Genomic DNA, 21,329 nt, shown 5'->3' on the forward strand with positions numbered 1-21,329 from the left:
AAGAGGTAAAACACATGGGGTGGCCTTGCTTTGTAACAACCCACTCTCATGGTAGCTAACCCAGTCTCCTGAGAATAGCATTAATCCCTCCTAATGACCTCTGAAAGGCTCCACTTCCCAACATGGCCACAATGGCTCCCAACTTCAACACATTTTGGAGGGGACCGACATACTCACACTGTGGCTCCCTGTCCCTGTCCTCAGGGGCCTGTGTTCTGTGTGTGTCTTTCTGTGTCATCTTCCCTTCTATAAGGACATTAATCATTAGGTACAGTGTCATGATCCAGGATGCTCTCATTTCAAGATCCTGGACCAAGCTCACCTGCAAAGCCCCTGTGTCCAAACAAGGTCCCATCCATCCCAGCCTCAATGGCTTTGCACACAGAAGTGTGGTTCTTGCTCACGTCATTTATCTGGCCCTTCGTTTGGGTGCTTTGGCCATTTTTGCAGCAGAAGAATGGAGCAGGACAAGCCGGGCATTGGCTCTTCAACCTCCTACCTGGGAGTGACGTCAGCAGTCACTTATACTTCACTGGCCAAGACACATGTAATCACTGGATGCAATTGAAAAAGAACTTTTACAAGCCGGGTGTGGTGGCTCACACCTGTAATCCCAGGTGCTGAGGAGGCAGAGGTCAGGGGGATCACGGTTCAAAGCCAGCCTGGGAAATAGTTCAAGGGACCCTGTCTCGAAAATACACAACACAAAAAAAGGGCTGGTGGAGAAGCTCAAGGTGTAGGTCCTGAGTTCAAATACTAGTACTACAAAAAAATTTTTTTTAATAAAAATAAAATAAACCTGTACATACAAGTCACACATCCCCATTCTGAAAACCCAAAGTCCGAATGCTCCCAAATCCAAAACTCTTTGAGCATTTGCTCTCACAGGACTGGGTTAGCTACCCCGAGAGTGGGTTGTTACAAAGCAAGGCCACCCTATGTGTTTTACCTCTTTTGCATGCACCCTCTGCCACTCTCACCCCAGTGGCCATCTGCCATGTCATGTGTGGCTCAGGCCCTCACCAGATGCAGCTGCCCCATCTTGGACTTCCCAGCCTCCAGAACCCTGACCAACCTCTCTTTGTTATAAATCACCCAGCCTCTGGTATTCTGTTACAGCCACAATATATGCACTAATACATATAAGGACTGGAGGGAAGAGCCCATAAACCAAGGATCACCAGCAGCCCCCAGAAGCCAGAGTAGGTTCTACTTCACAGACTCCAAAGAAACCAGCCCTGCCACAAGTGGCAAATTTTACACCCCTCCTCATGGGATGGGTAACAGTCAAAATGCAGGCTCCCTGGGTTGGGTGTGGTGGTACATACCTGTAATCCCAGCTCCTTGGAGGCAGAGGTAGGAGAACTGGAGTCTGAGGCTGGCCTTGGACAAAAATGCAAGACCCTATCTGAAAAACAGCTAAAAAGTAAGAAAAGAACTAGGTAGTGGCTCAAGAAGTAAGAATGCTTGCCTAACAAGCACAAGACCCTGAGTTCAAACCCCACTACCACCAAAAAAAAAAAAAAGGCAAAGCTTTTTAACACGGAGGTAGCAAGTAAGAGAGTGTTTGAGATACTGTTCTTTCAACTTTATTTTTTTGATGGGACTGGGGTTAGAACTCAGGACTTTGCACTTGCAAAGCAGGAGCTCTACCAACTGAATCACATCTGCAGTCCATTTTGCCCTGGTTATGTTGGAGATGGGGTCTCATGAGCTATCTGCTGGCGCTGGCCTCAAACCTCAATCCTCCTGATCTCTGCCTCCCAAGGAGCTAGGATTACAGGTGTGAGGCACTGGCACCAGGCTTTCTTTCCTCCCTTCCCCTCCCTCCCCTCCTCTCCCCTCCCCTCCTCTTTTCTTTTTTTTCATCAGTACTGGGGTTTGCACTCAGGGCCTCATACTTGTTAGGCAGGTGTCCTGCCTCTTGCACTCTGCCAGTCCTTTTTGCTTTAGTTTCTTTTTCAGATAGGGTCTCTAACTGTGATCTTCCTACTTCTGCCTTTCAAGTAGCTGGGATTACAGGTGTGAGCCACTGCACCAACCCTTCAACTTTCTTAAATGCTTGAAAAATCTTATAATAAATTGTTGAAAGGGCTCATGAAAAATTAAATAAGAGAAAGTAAGCTCCAGTAGGCCAGGGTTGATTGTGTCATTTGACCTGAGGACTGGGATTAACTTAACACTCACACCTTACTTCCAAAAAGACACAAGTACTGCCCCCAACTTACTAACTACATAAAACTACTGGCCTGCCCCTGACTATTGCAGCTCCTCCCAGCCTGTGGACCACCCAGCGTGATGGCGAGGTGCTGCTCCGGCTGTCAAAACATGGGCCAGGCCATGAGGTGCCCGTGACCATCCCTGAGCTCTTTCAGGAGTCAGTCAACCGATTCGGGGCTTATCCGGCGCTGGCGTCAAAGAGCAGCACCAAATGGGAGATGATGAGTTTCACCCAGTACTACGCAGCCTGTCGGAAGGCCGCCAAGGCCTTGATCAAGGTACACGCTGCTCATTCAAAACGCGCGGCACACATCTGGTACAGAGTGCGCAGGGCAACAAAAGACACAGGCATTAATTGGTGGAATTTTTCCTTTTTTTCTTTCTTTTTGGTGGCACTGGGTTTTGAACTCAGGGCCCTGAGCGTACTAGACAGGCACTCTACCACTGGAGCCAATTCCCCTCTGTAGAGGAAGCAGCCATTGCCACTTTTTTTTGCATGTCTTTTGGGAATAAACCACGTGTATATGTTGTGCACATTTTCAATATGCATATTTATACACACCTGGTCTGCATCTTGCAGTTGTCTGTTAATGTAGTATCTGTATGTAATAGTCAGTCACTGCTGGGTAACAAGTTAGCCCATAACAATTTAAAATAGCAAGCCTCCATTATCTCACAGTTTCTATGGGACAGGAATGATTTTAAGGGGCAGCTCTGCCTCTGGGTATCTCATGAGGCACAGCAGTCAGTCAGGGTCACCTCATCTGAAGACATGCAGGCCTGGGGCCAGAGGGTCCTCTTCCATGCTTCTTTATATGGCTGGCCATGGACTTGGGTTCCTTTGGGGCTGGTGGTCTCACAAAAGTTGTCCTTTAAACAATGTCTTAGCTCCTGGAACTCCAAGCTTGTCCCCCCTAAAACTCAGAGATCTAATTAGAAATTGGTCTATCCACCTACAGATTAATAGATTAATAGAGACAGGCAGTTGTCTTCCAAGTGTTTCCTCCCCCCAAGAACAGCAGGTTGGGCTGGTGGTGTGTCTCAAGCAGCAGAACACCTGCCTAGCAAGCCAGAGGCCCCGAGTTCAAATCCAAGCACTGCCTGTCCCCCAAAAATGGTGAGGACAGCAACTCTCATGCTGCACAGGTTTCATCACAGTGGAAGTAAATGCAGTGCTCTCCAGGGGAGACAAGCAAAGTTCCCATAGTTGCCAGGTGTCACAGCCCAGATGTTAGGCTCAGTGCTGGCCCTGTGATCACTTTGGAGCCTGTTCTCTCCTGGCCTAGAGATTAAACCAGGGCTGGATGTGGCAGTGCCCCTGAGTCACATCCTGTCTGGTTTGTCCCCTCACAGCTGGGCTTAGAGCGTTTCCACGGAGTCGGCATCCTGGGCTTTAACTCTGTCGAGTGGTTCATCGCGGCTCTCGGGGCCATCATGGCAGGGTAAGGCTGTCATCTGGGCCCATGGCGGGTGTTGACACGCTGCCCCCTTGGCTGGCTCAGGCGCAAACAGGACTCCAGATGGAGCCCCGGGTTGCAGGCAAGACTGACCCTCACTGCTCACTCTACCGAAAAATGTCCCCGACACTAGGGCTCCGAGGGTCACCAAGAGAAAATTATGGTCACAGAGAACATCTAGAGATTCTGGTTGTGTGCCAGGCATCGTGCTGGTTGTGGGGTCCTGTCATGTCTCATGACAGCAGTGTGAAGTGAGTCCTGTCACCCCCTATATACAGATGTAGAAACTGAGGCTCTCACAGCCAGTGGGCAGCAGGACTCACACCCAAAACCAGGCTCTACAGAGAAAGAGAAAGAGAGACAGAGAGAGAAAGAGAGAGAGAGAGAGGGAGAGACAGGAGAGGAACTCTGTGGGCACTGGGGGAGGGACTGGGGGACCCCCTACATTAAGCTCCCAAGGTGCAAGGACTGTGTATTGTTTGTCCTTGGGACATGGTATGCCAGGTCGTGCTCTATGTCATGACTGTCCAGTCCAGATGCCACGTGGAGGGCAGGGTTTTCTTGTCCTAACTGTTTTGAGGGCAAGTAAAAGGCTGTGTGAAATCACCAGGTGTGGTGTTGAACTTGAAAAGAAAAAGATCAGCCATCTTGGTTTACACTAGGATTTCTCCCTCTTGGCACTGTGGACACCAGACCAGGATGTTCTCTGCGGGGTGTCCTGGGCCCTGTAGGGTGCTGAGCAGCGTCCCTGGCCGCCACCCACTCTATGCCAGGAGCTGCCCAGTTGTGACAGCACAGATGTACCTGGCCCTGGTCCAGGGTCCCCTGAGGGCAGTAACCCCAATGAGAAGCACTGGCTTACACATGTTTATGGTTGAAAAAACACTTACTTTTTCCTCCGGTCCCCAATCCACTTTCCAAGAAATAACCACAATCCATGGCCTGTTTTCCTTACCAGAACTGTCCTCTGTGTGTGTATGCACGCATTGGTACATGCAGAACTATGTGCACGTATACAGTATGTGTGCAGTCTTCAAAAAAATAAGTTCATACTAGACTCTTGCTATCTAACATGATTTTTTTTTCACCGTTTTTTTTTGTAGCAGTAAGGTTTGAACTCAGGGCCTCACACTTGCTAGGCAGGCATTCTACCACTTGAGCCACTCCACCAGCCCTTTTTTGTGATGGGTTTTTTGAGATAGGGTCTCACAAACTATTTGCCCAGGCTGACTTCGAACTGAGATCCTCCTGATCTCTGCCTCCTGAGTAGCTAGGATTACAGGCATGGGTCACAGGTGCCTGGCTCACTGTCAATATTTACCCATGTCAACACTTTTTTCCTTTGTAGAGACTTGCTACTGTATCATTTAGATAGACTATAATTTCTTTACCTAACACACTCCTGTAGACAGTCAGGAATACAGTATTGTTACATGACAGGCAGTGGCCACAAGCTTTTCTATTTCCTTTTGCTGTTACAAAAAAAAAACTGTGACAGTGTGAACACTGTGTCTACACAACACCCACCTAAACCTCTTTGTGCTTCTAGAAGACATGTTGTGAGCGTCTCTCCTAGTGGGTAGAAGCCATTAAAATCTTGAATTTGCAAAAGGCCTTTGTGAAATTGCCATGGGGCTGCATTTGGCTGGCATTTGGAGATGTCTCAAAAAAAGGTGACTCTTAGGCTGGCCAGATAGATTTGTGGGGCTCCCAGTGTTGCCTGGAGACTTGTATTGGCCCATTTACTGTAGGCCAGAAGTAAAATGTAACTTGTATTTTTATTCCCACTCCTCCCATCCGCAGGGTTGGGCATTTTGTATTTGTGCACCCTATTAGGCGGGCGCTCTTATCCCTCGAACCATGGCTCCAGCCCACAGGAACTTTTTATATAAGTTTTAAGTCAAGAAAGCTGAGAGATGTTCTGTGCTACGTGACTGGAAGCAGCGTAAACTGCTACAGCCTGCTGAATAACACCTAGGCAAGTCAGATCAACAAGCTTTAACAGATTGGTTTTGTGTCAATTAAAAACAAAAAAGAAGCAGGTTGTGGTGTGCTGCAGTGGCTCAAGCCTGTAATCCCAGCTACTGGGGAGGTGGAGGTCAGGAGGATTGCAGTTTGAGGCCAGCCTAGGCAAAAAGTCTGAGAACCTACCTCAATAAAAAGCTGAGCATGGTGGCATGTGTCTGTCATCCCAACTATGGTGGAAAGTGTAAATAGGAGGATCACAGTTTAGGCTGGCCCAGGCATAAAAGCAAGAACTTATTTGAAAAATAACTAAAAGCAAAAAGGGCTGGAGATGTGGCTCAAGCTGTAGAGCACCTGCCTAGCAAGTGCAAGGCCATGAGTTCAAACCCAGTACCACGAAAAAAAAAAAAAGAGAAGGAAATATAACTGGATGTATATGAGCATCAAGACTAAGAATACTAGTGACTGGCTGAGTGGCTCAACTGGTAGAGCACCTGCCTAGCAAGTGTGAGGCCCTGAGTTCAAATCCCAGTGCTGCTCGAAATAAAGAATTTCTATAGCTCAGTATAAAAAGACAAAATTTAGATGGGCTGAAAATTTGAGCAGTAACATCACAGAGAGAAGTATTCTATGTGCTATGTGCTTGAGGTCATTTGCCATTGGCAGATGCATGTGCAAAGCCCAATGTGATGAGGAAACACTGAGTGAAGGGAGCAGAAAGGCTGAGTGGGGGGTTCAAACCCCAAGGCTAACATTTCCTTACTCTGTAACAGTGGACAGCAGCACTGCCCTGACCCTCATCTTGTCTGTAAATGGGGTGCTTTTAGTGTTCCAGCCAGACATCTTGGGCCAAGGCCAAAGGCATGGCTGGGTGTGCCTGTGAGAGTGTCCAAAGAGGATCAATTAAGCAGGAAGGCTGTGGGTGGCACCATCCCATAGGCTGGGCCCTGATGGAGCAAAAGGGAAAAGGAGGAAACTGGGAGCACAGGTATCTCTCCCTCCCCTCCTTCCCTCCCCTCCCCTTCTCTCTCTCTCTCTCTCCTCACCATGAGGTGAGCTTCCCTGATCTGCAATGCTTTCCCTCCATGATGGACTAAAACTGTGAGCCAAAATAAATCCTTCCTCCCTTGCATTGTTTACATCAGGGATTTTTGTCACAGCAGCGTCCAGGTAACTAATACACACTAAAATGTGTTTACTTTTCCCAGGGGCCTCTGCGTTGGTATTTATGCCACCAACTCTGCCGAGGCTTGTCAGTACGTCATCTCGCATGCCAAAGTGAATGTCCTGCTGGTAGAAAACAATCAACAGTTAAAGAAGATCCTTTCGGTAATGCCCTATGAGCACTGCCTGCTAGAGTCACCAAAGGGGACCTGGGGTGTCATTTGGCTTCTTGGCCCATGCTAATGACAAGGTGGGGTGATGGGGTTCACCCCAGGAGCAGGTTCAATAAAAAGTCCTCCTTGGCGCCATCAATAGCCTAGTGAAGCTGCTTTTGGGGGTAGCAGAGTGGGGTGGCAGGGTTTAATTAAAAATTCCTATTAGCTTACTACTCAGCATCCACTTAAAAATGCACTTATGTGTTACTTCATAGACACCCCACTATTTATCATTTTTTTCTTTTAGAACTGTAGCTGTCTCAAGCCTGTGCTCCTTGTCATTTTCTTTGTTTCTGAAATGAGTTTCTTTTTTGCTCTTCTATTTCTTTCCTAAATTCTAATGCTTCCTGATTCAGCTTTCCTAGTGTCAGGGGCCTTCTTCCCCAGGCACTTGTATGTTTGCTTTGTGCTCTTCCTTTCTAGAGGTGTTTGCTCCATTGTATTTTAAGGTTTATTGTTGTTGTTGAAGTGCTGGATTACAATTTTCACTTGCTTTGTGGGAAGTTTGCACAAAAATTTGGGAGAAAATTCAGGTGAATTTTCTTTGTGCACAGTGAAATTTGGCTCCTCTCCTTTTATTTATTTTTCCCTTCTTGTAGCATCTTTATACAGTGTCATGAAAACAGTTTTCAAATTTGTGTGTTTGAATGAGCTGTAGTTTCCTGAATTTGGCAGAAGAATCCTGAGAGGAGGAGAAACCTGGATTCATCATGGAGGTCAAGAGCCGCTGAGAGTTTAGCATTTCTGAAAATAAGGCATAACAAAATCCTAGCTAGAAAAACATCCTAGCTGGACTGAGTGAAATCCAACACTCTGGGCTACCAAATTTTCTTTGATTCCTAATTCTTGCACTGCCTCAGGAAGGACAGACTTCTACTGTACCTCCATCCTCGAGCTTTTCACTTTTTTTTTTTTTTTTTTGGCGGGGCTAAGGTCTGAACTCAGGGCTCCACTCTAAGCAGGCACTCTACCACTTGAGCCACTCCTCCAGGCCATTTTCCTCTAGTTATTTTTGGAGATGGGGTCTCATGAACTATTTGCCTGGACAGGCCTCTAATCACAATCCTCCCAATCTCAGCTTCCCAAGTAGTTAGGATTACACGTGTGCGGTACCATGCCCAGCTTCAAGGTTCCAAACTGGATGTCCAGATGCACTTGGAGACCTTTGGTTTGGATCCTCATCAGCAAGGCTCCTCCACAGGCTCCTGTCTGCCAGAGGATGGGCCCTAAACCCCTTGTGTCAACCTCTTGGGTCCCCTGCCAGCCGTCCTGAGCTTTCTGTAGTCCTCAGTGCTACTGTTCCAGGCTCATTGGGTGCCTGTTTCTTCCTTCCGGAAAACTCTTGTTAGGCTGCTCTACCCACTGGTCTGTCATCCTTTCTCTCCTATCTTCACCACGGGCTCAGGAATGGTGAGCTAGATGGATGTTGGAAGTGACTTTTCCACAGGACAGCCTCAAATTATTCTATCACCAAAGTCACCTGAATCTCACAGTCCTAGTCGGGGTGAAGGGTTCCCAACTTGTTCTCAGCCACTGTCCTGGAGGATTCTTGTGGTCTGAACTCAACAAGGTTAGCCGAATCCTGCTGGATTCGGTCTTGTCCACCTTTGGCTTTGAAGGTCATGGAAGGGGACCAGAGAATCCAGGAGGCCTGGATGGAACTTGGTCACCACAAAGAGCAAAGCAGTGAGGACGGGGAAGGGAGAGAAACTGGGGTCACCATGGAAGAGAGCTCGGCTCCACCATGTCCTCCCAGGGCTGATGGCCAGAAGCCCACAGAGAACTTTCTTTCAGATTTCCGAGAGCAGGCGGGAGACCGTAAAAGCCATTGTCCAGTACAAAGAGCCCACGACCAGCAGGGACAACCTCTACTCTGTAAGTGGGGATGCGGGGGGACTGTCCAAGGAAGTGGGAGGAGACTAAAGGGAGGGGTGGAGACTGGTAAAGGAAGTGGGTGGGGCTTTGCAAATGAAGTGAATCAGATAATATTTGATTACAAACATCAAAGAGCCGTTTTTATTATTATTTTTTATTCATTTTTTTTAGCAGCACTGGGGTTTGAACTCAGGACCTTATGCTTGCTAGGCAGGCGCTCTACCACTCGAGCCACTCCACCAGTCCTTTTCTGTGATGGGTGTTTTCGAGATAGGGTCTCTGAAATTATTTGTTAGGGACTGGCTTCAAGCACTGATCCTCCTGATCTCTGCCTCCTCAGGAGCTGGGATTAGAGGTGTGAGGCCCTGTGCCCCGGCACATTGTACTCTTTCAGGCATCTATGCAATGCACTTCAATTGTGTTCACCCCCATCACCCTCTCCTTTCCTCCCCTGTCCCACGGTCCCCTTTTTGTAATCATGTCACATCATCCTCATTACTTAGGTCTAGATTCCACATATGAGCAAAAAATGCAAAATTTGTCTTTCTGAGCTTGGCTTATCTCACTCAATATGATCCTCTCCAGTGTCATCCATTTTCCTATAAATGACATAATTTCCTCCTTCTTTATGGCTGAATGATACTCCATCGTGCATATGTACCACATTTCCTTTATCCGTGCCTCAGCTGATGGCCCCTCGGCTGATTCCACAGCTTGGCTATTGTGAACAGTGCTGTGATAAACAGGGGTGTGCAGGTGTCTAATGTATGCTGATCTACAGTCCATGTGTATATGCCCAGGAGGCACATGTACAGCAGGATCATATAATATTCTACTTTTAGTTTCTTGAGAAATCTCTATAATGATTTCTGAGGGGATTGCACCAGAGTACATTACCACCAATATTGTCTGAGGATTCCCCTATCCTCGCCAGCATCTGTTGTTGTTGTTTGTTTTCTTGATCGTGGCCAATCTGACTGGTGTGAGATGGGATCTTACTGGAGTTTTGGTTTGCAAAATTCATGTTTTGCATGATTAAGGATGTTGAACACTGCTTTATGTATTTATTCGCCATTTGTATTTCTTCTTCTGAGAACTGTCTCTTCAATTCATTTCTCCATTGTTAACTGGATCAATTGTTCTGCTGTTTGGATTTTTGAGCTCTTTGTATATTCAGGATATAATCCCTCTATCTGTTGAATAGCTGGTGAAGATTTTCTCCCATTCTGTGGATTGTCTTTTGATTCTGTTAGCTGTTTCTTTAGATGTGCAGAAACTTTTAAATTTCATGTAGTCCCGTTTATCAGTTCTTTTTCTCATTTACTGGGCAGTTAGAGTCCTATTCAGAAAATAATTACTTATGCCTCTATTTCCCAGAGTTTTCCCATAGTAGTTTCAGAGTTTTAGGTCTTACCTTAAGGTTTTTGATCCATTTGGAGTTGATTTTTGTACAGCATGAGCGATAGGGGTCTGGTGTCAGTCTTCTGTGTGTGGATAGCCAGTTTTCTCAGCACCATTTGTAGAAGAGGCTGTGTTTTCTCCACGGTATGTCTTTGGCTCCTTTGTCAGAGATCAGATGGGGTAGTTGTGTGGTTTTATGTGTGGGTCTTCTAATTCTGTTCCATTGGTCCGCATGTCTGTTTTTGTGCCATGGCCATGCTGTTTTGTTGCCATGGCTCTGTATATAATTGAAGCCAGGTGTTGTGAAACCTCTAGTGTCACTCTCTTTGCTCAGGATTGCTTTGGCTATTTCAAGGTTTTTTGTGTTTCCATGTGAATTTCAGGATAGCTTTTTCTATTTCTGGGAGGAATGACACTGGATTTTGATGGGGACTGCACTAATCTCTCTCCATTGCTTCTGGTGGCACAGCTGTTTTCACGATGTTAACTGCCAGTCCGTCTCCTAGCAGATCACCTTCTCTCCGTCCATTCATCAACGGGCAGCTCGTACCATGGCTGCTGCGCAAACGCTGCATAGCCACGGGCACATGCATCTTCCTGACACCTCCTCTCGTGGCCTCTGTGTATTGCACCTGGCAGTGGCAGAGCAGGGTCCCGTGAAAGTTCTAGCTCTAGATTTTGAGGAACCTGAGTGCTGTTTTCCACAATGGCTGTACTGGCTTGCATTCCCACCCATGCTGCACGAAAGTTCCTGTTCCACATCCTCGGATGGAATCTTTCTACTCATTATTATACACTCATTTACTTATTTATTGGTCACTTGAGACAGGGTCTCACTACATAGCCCAAACTGGCCTGGAACGTGAGATCCTTCTGCCTTCGCCTCCTGTAGCTGGGATTACAGTCACCACACCCAGCTTTACTCTGCACGTACCCACTGTTCCAATCAGAAGTCCCAAAATGCCGTGGGCTTTATTTGATCTTCCCTTCATGAAAGTGGCAGAAAAAGCATCGACAATCTTTTGTGGCCAACTGAAGCACTCAGCAGCATCAGATCTTTCAGAAAACAGAAGTTTCTTCGTGTTGTTGGGTTTTTTTTTTTTTTTTTTTTTTGGTAGCACTGGGGTTTGAACTCAGGGGTCCTTGCTCTTGCTAAACAGGCTCTCTATCATGTGAGCCACTCCACCAGCCATTTTTTCTTTTCTTGTTTTTTGACTGGGGTCTCACATTTATGCCCAGGTTGGCCTGGACTGTGATTCTCCTATTTATGCTTCCCACATAGCTGGGGTGGCAGGCATGCGCCACCATGCCTGGCTTTTTTTTTTTTTTTTTTAAGAGTCTCACTATTTGCCTGGGCTGGTCTCGAATCCCTGAGCTCAAGTGTTACCCCTGCCTCAGCCTCTTGCGTGCTGAGACTACAGTCTCACGTCACCAAGCCTGGCTTTGGAAGTGTCTATTTAAACATTATACCTGGACAACAACTAACTAAGGCAATGGATCAAATTACAGTTCTTTAGAGGTTCCAAGTGATCACCGTGTCAACAGTTTGCAAAGACTTTTTTTTGGTGGTGCTGGGGCTTGAACTCAGGCCCTCATGCTTGCTAGGGTGGCACTCTACCACTTGAGCCACTCCATCATCCTGATTCTTGGGTCACTTCGAAGTCTCCTCTGTTAGATGCATCCCTGACTATGGGGTTTCTCAGCCCTTTTTGCTGTTGACAGTTGGGGCAGATGATTGTTGTAAGCAGACTGTCCTGTGCTCTGTGGGACACTGAGTGCATCCGGCCGCCACCCTCTAGAGGGCAGCAGTGCTCTTCCTGTTGAAACAACAGTCTTCAAGCCAGGAGTGGTGGTGTCCTTCTGTAATCCCAGCACTTGGGAGGCTGAGGCAAGACATTTGAGAGTTCCAGGTCGATTACCAGGGCAAGCTCCATGCTTGGCATCCACATGCCAACAGACTGGGGCCCAGTCCCAGATATCCAAGAGAGAGGACTAGATTGGACCACGTGGACCTACCGTCTGCCCCAGGCCAGCCACGCATGGCCATGCAACGGGGCAGGCCCCTTTAACAAGGGTTAGGAGGCACCCTTTGGAGGAGGGCCTCGGATGTCCCTCAGAGAAAGGACAGGGAAAGCTGGGCACAGTGGCTCACGCCTGCAATCCCAGCTACTCGGGAGACAGAGATCAGGAGGATCATGGTTCAAAGCCAGCCCTGGGCAGAGAGCTCACGAGACCCTATCTTGAAAATACCCAACAAAAAAAGGGCTAGGGAGTGGCTCGACTGGTAGAGCGCCTGCTTAGCAAGCGTGAGGCCCTGAGTTCAAACCCCAGTGCTGCCAAAAAATTAATAATAACAATAACAATAAAGGAAGGGACGTCCCCCAGGGGCTTCTGTGTGCTGCTCCGCAATGGCAATGCTGGACGGCGGGGCCATGGCGCACTGACTGACCCTGCTGGGCTCAGTGATCCTTTCTGCACATCCCATGCGAGGCTCGCGTCGTTGGAGCCAACAGTTCACTTCGAGGCGCAACTTCCAGGGTGTTTTGGAAGCACAGGCTCTGCCGTCACACCATCTTGGGTTTGCCTGCTAGTTCCTGTGGGGTTTTTGGTTTTTGGGTTTTTTTTGCAGCACGGGGACTTGAACTCGGGGCCTCACGCTTGCTAGGCAGGCGCTCTAGCACTTGAGCCACCCCGCCAGTCCCTCGTTCCCGGACCTTTCCACTCCCGAGCCTCAGCGCTCTTGTCTGCATCTGTTGTCAGTAAGGATGCGTTTGGTTGTAAATGACGAAAGCCTGACCCCAAATGGCTTATGCAAAAGAAGATAATTTGTGGACTTACGTAACTGCAGACCAGCGGGTGGATTTCAGGCATGGCTGGGACCAGGAACTGAGAACATGCCCTGAGCTTTATTGCGCTCTCCCAGGTCCTCAGCTCCTTTTCAGCCTGGTTCCCCCTCATAGTCCTGAGATGGTTCAGTGGCTCCTGAGGCAACATCCGGGTTCATTCAGGTCCACACAGTTTGCGTCCCAGCATTCCCAACTACAGCCTTCATCTTCACTCTGATTGGACCACTTGAAGTCACATGTACAGGTCCTGACCAATCACTGTAACCCAGGCGGATGGAATGCTCGGGCTTCAACCAATCAGAGTTGACCTCTGGAGCAGGGGTGGGGCCAGCCCCATCCAATTAGAATTGGGAAAGCCTGTGGGGCGGGGCTGCACTGGCCCGCGGAGACAACCAGACACCCCCCCTCCGTTTGCTTGTCCTTTCCCTCGGCAGTGGGACGATTTCATGGAACTTGGCAACAGCATTCCTGACATACAGCTGGACGGGATCATGTTGAGCCAGAGGGCCAATCAGTGTGCTGTCCTCATCTACACGTCGGGGACGGTGGGCAAGCCCAAGGGGGTGATGCTGAGCCACGACAACGTAAGCCACAGGCGGGGTTAGAGCTCGGTCCCCAGGGACGGGGGCATTTAGGGGAGCAGCGCCCCTCCGTGGGTCCCCCGCCCCGGAGGTTACAGGGTCGTGCAGAGTTCAGGGGTTGAGCTCGAGGGCTTTGGAGCAGACCTGGGCCCGAAGCCTGTGTCTGCCATCTTGGTGGACATGTGACATCTGCAGGTCTCCTGTGCCCGGTCTGTGATATGGGAGTGACCCTGTGGGTTATTCTGAAGATTAGATGGGTTGATTTTTGTACAGCGCTTAGAACGGTGTTGGGTAATGGGTAGGTTCTGAATTTGGGGGCAGTGAGGAAGGTTTGTGTGCGGTGCTGGGGTTTGAACTCAGAGCCTCACGCTTGCTAGACAGGCTCTTCCACTTGAGCCACCCCTTCCCCCCCCACACACTTTGCCCTTTTTTGCTTTTGGTATTTTTTTGGATAGACTCGAGGTTTTGTCCTGGCTGGTTTCCAACTGCCAGTTTCCTACCTGTGTCTCCCGTGCAGCTGGGATTACAGGCGTGCAGCCCTGCACCAGCTGAAGTTGATTTGTTAGTGCTCACGGAAGGCTGCTTGCTGGGGAGAAACTTCTGTAGTCATTTGGACACCCCCGTGGATACCAAAACCCACAGATCCTCCAGGCCCTTGTACCGGAAGGCACTCTACTTGCAGAACACCTGCCCTAGACTTTAAATTGCCTGCAGATGCCTCGTGGCACCCAGTGCAATGTTATGTTCATCGCTGGGACCACACTGCGTAGGAGAGAAAGTCAGGGAAAGGGGCTACAGACACGATTTCTCTTCCCGGGCGTTTTCGCGTGGCTTGTTGAAGTCGTGGCTGTGACCCATGCCCGCGGAGGGCTCACGATATCTGGGCAGGCAGAGTACAAAGCTGGTGGGAATTTGAGCATCGTCCTGAAGAGTAGGGGAGCCGGCAGCGTGACCCCATCTCTGTAAGACCGGGACTTCGGACAGGCTCAGCAGGGAGTTTCTCCTGCCCCAGGCAGTGCCAGCCCGAGCCGCTCACCTGCACTCAGCTGGTGCGGGGCTGGACTGGAGGCTTCGCCCCCTGCCCGGGCCCCTGTCCGGCCCCCGTGCCCGGCTCCGCGTGGCTTCCCTGTGCGAGGAGCTGCGCCTGGCGCCCCCTCTGGCGAAGGCGGGAACTGCAGCTCCATTACGGCCCGCTCAGAATTGACACAGCTTTTCCTATCAGGAAGTTAAAGCTAGGTGGACAGTCTCAGCAACGTCAGCACGTGTCACAAGTCTCCTGTGTATGGGCTACACTGAGATAAACACATTGCAACCCCTCCCAAGATCCCTACCAGGTCAGTTGTGTCATCAACCCCTTTTGCAATGAGGACACTGAGGCTCAGAGAGGGAAGAGATTTGCTCAAAGTCACAGAGCTGAGCTCTGTGTAAAGCACTGTTCATGGCAGCCACACGCCAAGCCCCTCCCCTCAGCAAGGGGTGCTGGGTTCTGTATTTGTCCATCTTCTGTTACTGTAAGAAAATGCCCATGGCAGGTTAACTTTATACAGAAAAGACGTTTGTTTAGCCCGCAGTTTTAGAAAGCCCAAGAAGCACTGGCTCTGATGAGGGTCGCATGGCAGATGGCAGGAGTGCTGTGGGAGGAGATCACATGACCAAAGGGCGTCACACCTCCCAAGGACACACCCCCCATGACTTAGGAACTCCCACCAGGCCCTGCCCCTTAAAGGTCCACCACTTCTGATGTACAGCGGTGAGGACCAAGCTTTCAGCACATGAACCTTGGGGGACCCAGTCAACCTTTACCAGGTTCCTTGGAGCCCAGGGTGGGAGACGTGGTGCTTATCAAAGCAGAAGCAAAATTCCTCTGATTTGAAACCCAGAGAAAGAAACACACCCACCTGGCGGCTTAGTGGGGGCCAAATGCACCAATGCACAGAACCTTCTAGTTCCTGACTCGCTCCCCTCACAAAGATTTACTGAGCACACACTACCTGCTGGGGAATGTTCTAGAAGCTGAAAATACAGTCGCGAGTCAGACCCAGTCCTGGACCTCAGGACAACAGATAGGAAATGAACAAACACAACCACTCAGCCTGTGGTCATGGGATGAGAGACTTACACAGACCATGTCGCCTTCAGCTGGGGCAGTGAGAGCTGGCTCCTCTAAAAAGGGGACATCGGAGCTGAGATTTAACTTTCAATAAGTTGCGGGTGGGGTAGGTGAGAAAAATGCCAGAGGAAGAGTGTTCTATCAGGATCAGCCTGTGCAAAGGCCCTGGGGCTGCACCGTGCCTGATGAATTAGAGACGTGATTGGGTCTGGCGACTAAATTAGTACGGTACTGTTCACCAGAGATTTATGACACCAGGGAGAAATCTAGACGGCAAATGACAGAGACACTGAAAGCTTTCATGTAGGTGTGCATGGGAGAAGGAGGACTCTACTGTGCTAAGACTCAGTGGGTTATGCAACAGGACGATGACAGCCTTTTGGTCCCATTGGATGACGTTGGTTCATCCTTTTATACTGGGTGTCTGAAGCCTATTTTACACACCCATCTTACAGATGAGGAAACTGAGGGATTTTTAAGCAACTAGCATGAGGTCTAGCCATCGGTGGAGCCAGGACTGGACCCCCAAGACACTCACAGAACAGTCAGCACCTTCAGTTTCCAGGAGAACATTCTGAATCTGGCATTGGGCTCTGCAGACCCCTTGTCCCCCAAAGCTGCCCCAAGCCTCAGCCCCCAATGGGTGCTTTGTCCCCATCTGTAATACTGGGAAGGCCATAGTGACTGACCCCAGTATTGGAGTGGGGATAAACAATTGTGCGTTGGGAGCTTGTGTGCTTGTGTGCACTAAATGAACAGTTAAAATGACCCACATTGTGTACCTGAAGAAGCATAAGTCAGCATACAGTGAACACACCTGCACACCCGTGTTTATCACAGTGTCATTCAAACAGCCAAGCTGTGAACCAGCCTATGTGTCCAGTGACCAATGAACAGATAAAGAAAATGTGGAGTATTATGCAGCCATAAAGAAGAACAAAATTATGTCATTTTCAGGAAAATGAGTGGGACATGGAGATTATCATGTAAAGTGAAATAGCCAAAGTCAGGAAGAAAAGTATCACATCTTTCCATTCATATACAGAATGTAGACCTAAAACAATTAGTATGACATTGTAAAAAGAAGGCTGTTGGTGGGGGGACTGGAGAGGGGAGAGGGAAAGAAAAAGGAGCTAGGGAAGGATGAATATGTATTATGAAAACAGCATAATGAAACCCACTAAAATGGTTTAAAGGGACAGGGAGAAAGAAGGGGTTAAGAAAGAGTAACAGAGGGCTGGTAGAGTGGCTCAAGTGGTAGAGTGCCTGCCTAGTAAGTGTGAGGCCCCGAGTTCAAACCTCAGTACCGCCAGAAAAATAAAAAAGGCATGAAGAAAGAGTAATAGAGGAGGTGAATGTGATCAAAGTATATTTTGTGTGTGTATGGAAACATCACAGTGAAACCCCTTTGTACAATTCATATATGCTAAGAAAAAATTTTAGCCAAGTGCACTGGCTCACACCTGTAATCCCAGCTACTCAGGAGGTAGAGATCAGGAGGATCGTGGTTTGAGGCCAGCCTGGGTAAAAAGTTCTCTAGACCCCATCTCAACGCTAAGCTGAGTGTGGTGGTGTGCACCTGTCATCCCAGCCACACAGGAAGAGTGAAGAGGAGGGTTGTGGTGGTCCAGGCTGGTTGGACATAAATCAAGACCCTATCACAAAAATAAGTTAGGCAAAAAGGACCAGGGGCATGGCTCAAGTGGTAAAGCACCTGCCTGGCAGTCCCTGAGTTCAAACCCCAGTGTTGCCAAAACAAACAAACAAAGGTAGCCTGCAGTGAGGAGGAGGCATTGTGGGCTGTCCCTGTGTTCCAGATCACGTGGATGGCTGGAGCCATGGTGAGGGACCTGGGGCTGAGTCACCCGTCGGGGAAGCAGGAGATGGTGGTCAGCTACCTGCCCCTCAGCCACATCGCGGCACAGATGATGGATATGTGGATCCCCATAAAGATCGGGGCGCTTACCTTCTTCGCACAGCCTGATGCTCTCAGGGTGAGGACCTGGGCCCTGCTGCACCCCAACGCAGCCCTGGGAGAGGACGCTGTTCATGCCCTGGACAGACGTTGTCTCGAGCACTGGCTTGGAGAGACTTTCTCTCCATCCTCTGCTGCTCCATTTAGAAGCACGGGAAACGGCCGACCACGTTCTTTTAGTTTTCATCTTTATCCAAGGTAGAGCATCCATGTGTGGTTGTGTAGGTTGTCCACAGAACAATCCGAGATAAAGATGTAAAGATATTGAAAGTAACGCATGCATGTATCATTTTCTTTTACTTCAGTGTTCTCAAAGCTCCACAGCTCCAAAAACTAAGAGTTTGGGGCAGTAAAGTCTACCCAAAGTCTGTTCATTTTATTCCACCTTATGGGGAAATGTGCATATTTAATGAGGAAATGTTAACGTGATAGATTTCAGCAGGCTTTCCCCGATGTGTGTTTAATAAAATATGCATGTATTACCTTTCCAAAGGCTGGAGAAATCCAAGTTCCAAACCATATGTGGCCCCAAGGGTTTGAGATGTTATTTTTGGACTGTCTTGAAAAACAGCAGTGTCCAGACCGTCCCCAAAAGGCACCTTCTTTCAGCTAGTGGAGAGATTCCCTTTGGTATTCACCTCCCCTTTTTTTAGAATAGGTGATACCGCATTTTCTTGATTTATCAAATTTTAAATATTCATCTATTACTTTTCTATTGTTGTAGGTGAGATTTCAGCTTCCTTCCTGCCCCCCAACCCATTTCCCCTTCCCCATCTTCTCAAAGTAAATCACTCTTATTAACTGAAATGAGCAGTTTGACACAGGATGATTTTCCTATCTGGCACAACTTTCCATTTTTCCTGGAGTTGTAGTTGCCTTTCTTTTTCAGGCTGACAATGTTTTGCATATTCCTCCAGTTGCTCCATCTGCTCTGTCCCATTTATCATCATTTTCCAAATGTTTAAATACCTATGGAGAGATCTCCTGCTCTAAACTGGATGGGTTTTAGTTTGCTCTGTTTTGTCATCTAGAGGCAAAGCCTGAACTAGGGACTTCTGTCCTTTATTGAGGTGAAAGCTGTAAGAATGGAAGGGAGAGGAGCAGGACAGGCCAGGGGAAGAAGCAGAGAAAGAATTTTTAACTTGAACTGGTCCATGGGAAGCCGGAGGCACAAGTGGCAACTCAGAGTCATCCCCCTCTGAGGCAGAGGCATCGGGCCCCTGTACCCACATCTGAGATGGTCACTAGCTATAAGGTCATGTACCCAAGGGGGTGTACAATGTCCCAGGCCTTTCCACGTAAGGCAGCCCTCTGGAAGAGAGGAGAGTGGTCACAAGAGATCCGGACAGACCATCAACAGTGTCTTCCACAAGCTGCCATCCAGGGATCTCTCCTTCCCCGACTCCTCAGTTGGGCCCCTGTTTTCAAGTCTGTCCTCTTTCTTGGGTCATTCCTCTATTTAGCTGGAGGTTTTTCAGAATGATTATGGGAAAGAGATTTCTATTCAATTTATAGCTGGACTTTGCAAATTTAACAGAACCAGAAGAGAACAGTGGAATTTCACCCCAATAGCTCCACCCGACGCCCCCAGGCTACACTCTGTTTGGGCCTCTGATTACTGTGACAGTAAGGGACCACAAATGTTAAGTAGCTTAGCACAACATACTCTTATTGTCTACTGGCCTGGAGGTCAGAAGTCCAAAATGGGTGTCTCTTGGCTGAAGTCAAGGTGTCATTAGAGACGTTCTTTCTGAAGGTTCCTGGGGAGAATTAATTTTCTTGCCTTTTCTGCTTTTAAAGACCATCTGTGGTCCTTGACTCATGACCTCTTTTTTTTTTTTTTTTTTTTTTTTGGTGTTGGGGACTGAACTCTAGGCCTGTACTTGCCAGGCAAGTGCTCTTCCACTCAGCTAAATCCCCACCCTTCATGATCTTTGAAGAGTGAAAAGTAAGCTGGGTAGCTTTGATGAACGTTAATGTACTGGATTTCCCCTTGTATGTGCTGGGTGTCATATCCTGGAAATCTTTACCTACTCGGCTGTCACGGAATTTTCTCGTGTTTCTTCTAGAAGGCTTTCAGTTCCAGCTGCTCCTTCTGGGGCTGCAATCCAGGCTGAGTTAATTTTTGTGTTTGGTGAGAGGTAAGACTGTAAGCCACGATCGCTTATTTGTTTGTTTACTTGTTTGTTTTGCGTAGGTTTTCTCTCTCCTCTGCAGTGGACTTCCTTGGGGCGTTGGCTGCAAATCAATTGGTCATAAGTGTGAAGTTTTTTTTCTGGATCTTCCATTCTGTCCCACAGATCTGTGTGTCTGTCTCTCTGCCAAAACTATGCTGAGTTTGGTCATGGTGGCTCTGTAGTAGGATGTCCTTGTCTTGGCTTGCCTGAACACTTTTAAAAACTGAAAATCTCCCAATTCAGGAACCCCTTCAATTCTGGGTAAACCGGGATAGTTGATCACCCTACTTTATAAAATGTTTAAAATCAGGGCAGGTATGGTGAGACACACTTGTAATCCCAGCACTCGGGAGACTGAAGCAGAAGACTTGTGAATTTGAGGCCAGCCAGGGCTACATAGTGAGACCATCTCAAAAAACAAAAACAAAAACACTTAGGTAGCAAGTCTTCCAGTTTTGTTCTTTTCCAAAATGACTGGCTACTCTATACCCTGTACATTTCTATGCAAAACTTAAGAACAGTTTGTCAGATTGTTTGAAAAAGCCTGCCTGGATTTTGACAGGAGGGTTTTGTTTGGTTTTTTTCTTTTGGGGGTTAGGATGCTTGCATTTGAACTCAGGGCTTCACACTTGCTAGGCAGGTGCCCTACCACTTGAGCCACTCCTCCAGCCCTTCCTGCATTGGTTATTTTTGAGAGAAGTTCTCATTTTATGCCCTGTTGGCCTGGACCACAATCCTATTTGTGCTTCCCACGTAGCTGGGATGACACAGTGTCCAGTCATTCATTGAGATGGAGTCTCACCTTTTGCTTGGGCGATTGGGAATCACAGTTCCCCTGATCTCTGCTTCCTGACTAGATAGGATTACAGGTGTGAGCCACTGGTGCCTGGCTTGACAATTTTATTGTGTCTGTAGATCAGTTTGACGGGAGAATATTGCATTATTTTTAACAGTTGCATAATATTCCAGTACATGCTTGAACAATTTCTTTAACCAGTCCTCAATTGCTGCATAAATTGTTTTCATTCAATCACAAAAAACAAAACAAAACAGTTTGCGTGTCTGTGTACCTGAGTCTTTCATTCAGCTAAATTCCTTCACCCACAGAAGCGAGGCTGCCGAGTTATGTCTAAAATATTGGTGATATTTTTACAATTACCTTCCAAAAATCTCTCACCGGTTTCTTTCTCCCCACCGAAGTCCTAGCTCGAGTGCGAGACTCTGATTGGCTGCCAGCCAGCCAATGGGTTGGCTCGGTTGGGTTGGGAGCCACGGGGGGTCCAATCAGCAAAGGGGAGGTTCTCCGCTGGGCGGAGGGGCGGTGGGGAGTGGAGAGGGAGCGC

At 48.2% G+C, this 21,329-nt stretch overlaps 1 protein-coding gene across 1 annotated transcript in view; it reads left to right on the forward strand.

Moving 5' to 3' along the window:
* Positions 1-21,329, forward strand: part of Acsbg2 (acyl-CoA synthetase bubblegum family member 2) — a 54,877-nt gene that overhangs the window by 25,235 nt on the left and 8,313 nt on the right. The window contains exons 3-8 of the mRNA XM_074054421.1: positions 2,269-2,498; positions 3,574-3,662; positions 6,851-6,971; positions 8,816-8,896; positions 13,578-13,727; positions 17,652-17,828. Coding sequence (XP_073910522.1) covers positions 2,269-2,498; positions 3,574-3,662; positions 6,851-6,971; positions 8,816-8,896; positions 13,578-13,727; positions 17,652-17,828 — 848 coding nt within the window. The remainder of the gene's footprint in view (positions 1-2,268; positions 2,499-3,573; positions 3,663-6,850; positions 6,972-8,815; positions 8,897-13,577; positions 13,728-17,651; positions 17,829-21,329) is intronic.

The sequence above is a fragment of the Castor canadensis genome, chromosome 14 (genome assembly GCF_047511655.1).
Source record: "Castor canadensis chromosome 14, mCasCan1.hap1v2, whole genome shotgun sequence".
Taxonomy (NCBI): domain Eukaryota; kingdom Metazoa; phylum Chordata; class Mammalia; order Rodentia; family Castoridae; genus Castor; species Castor canadensis.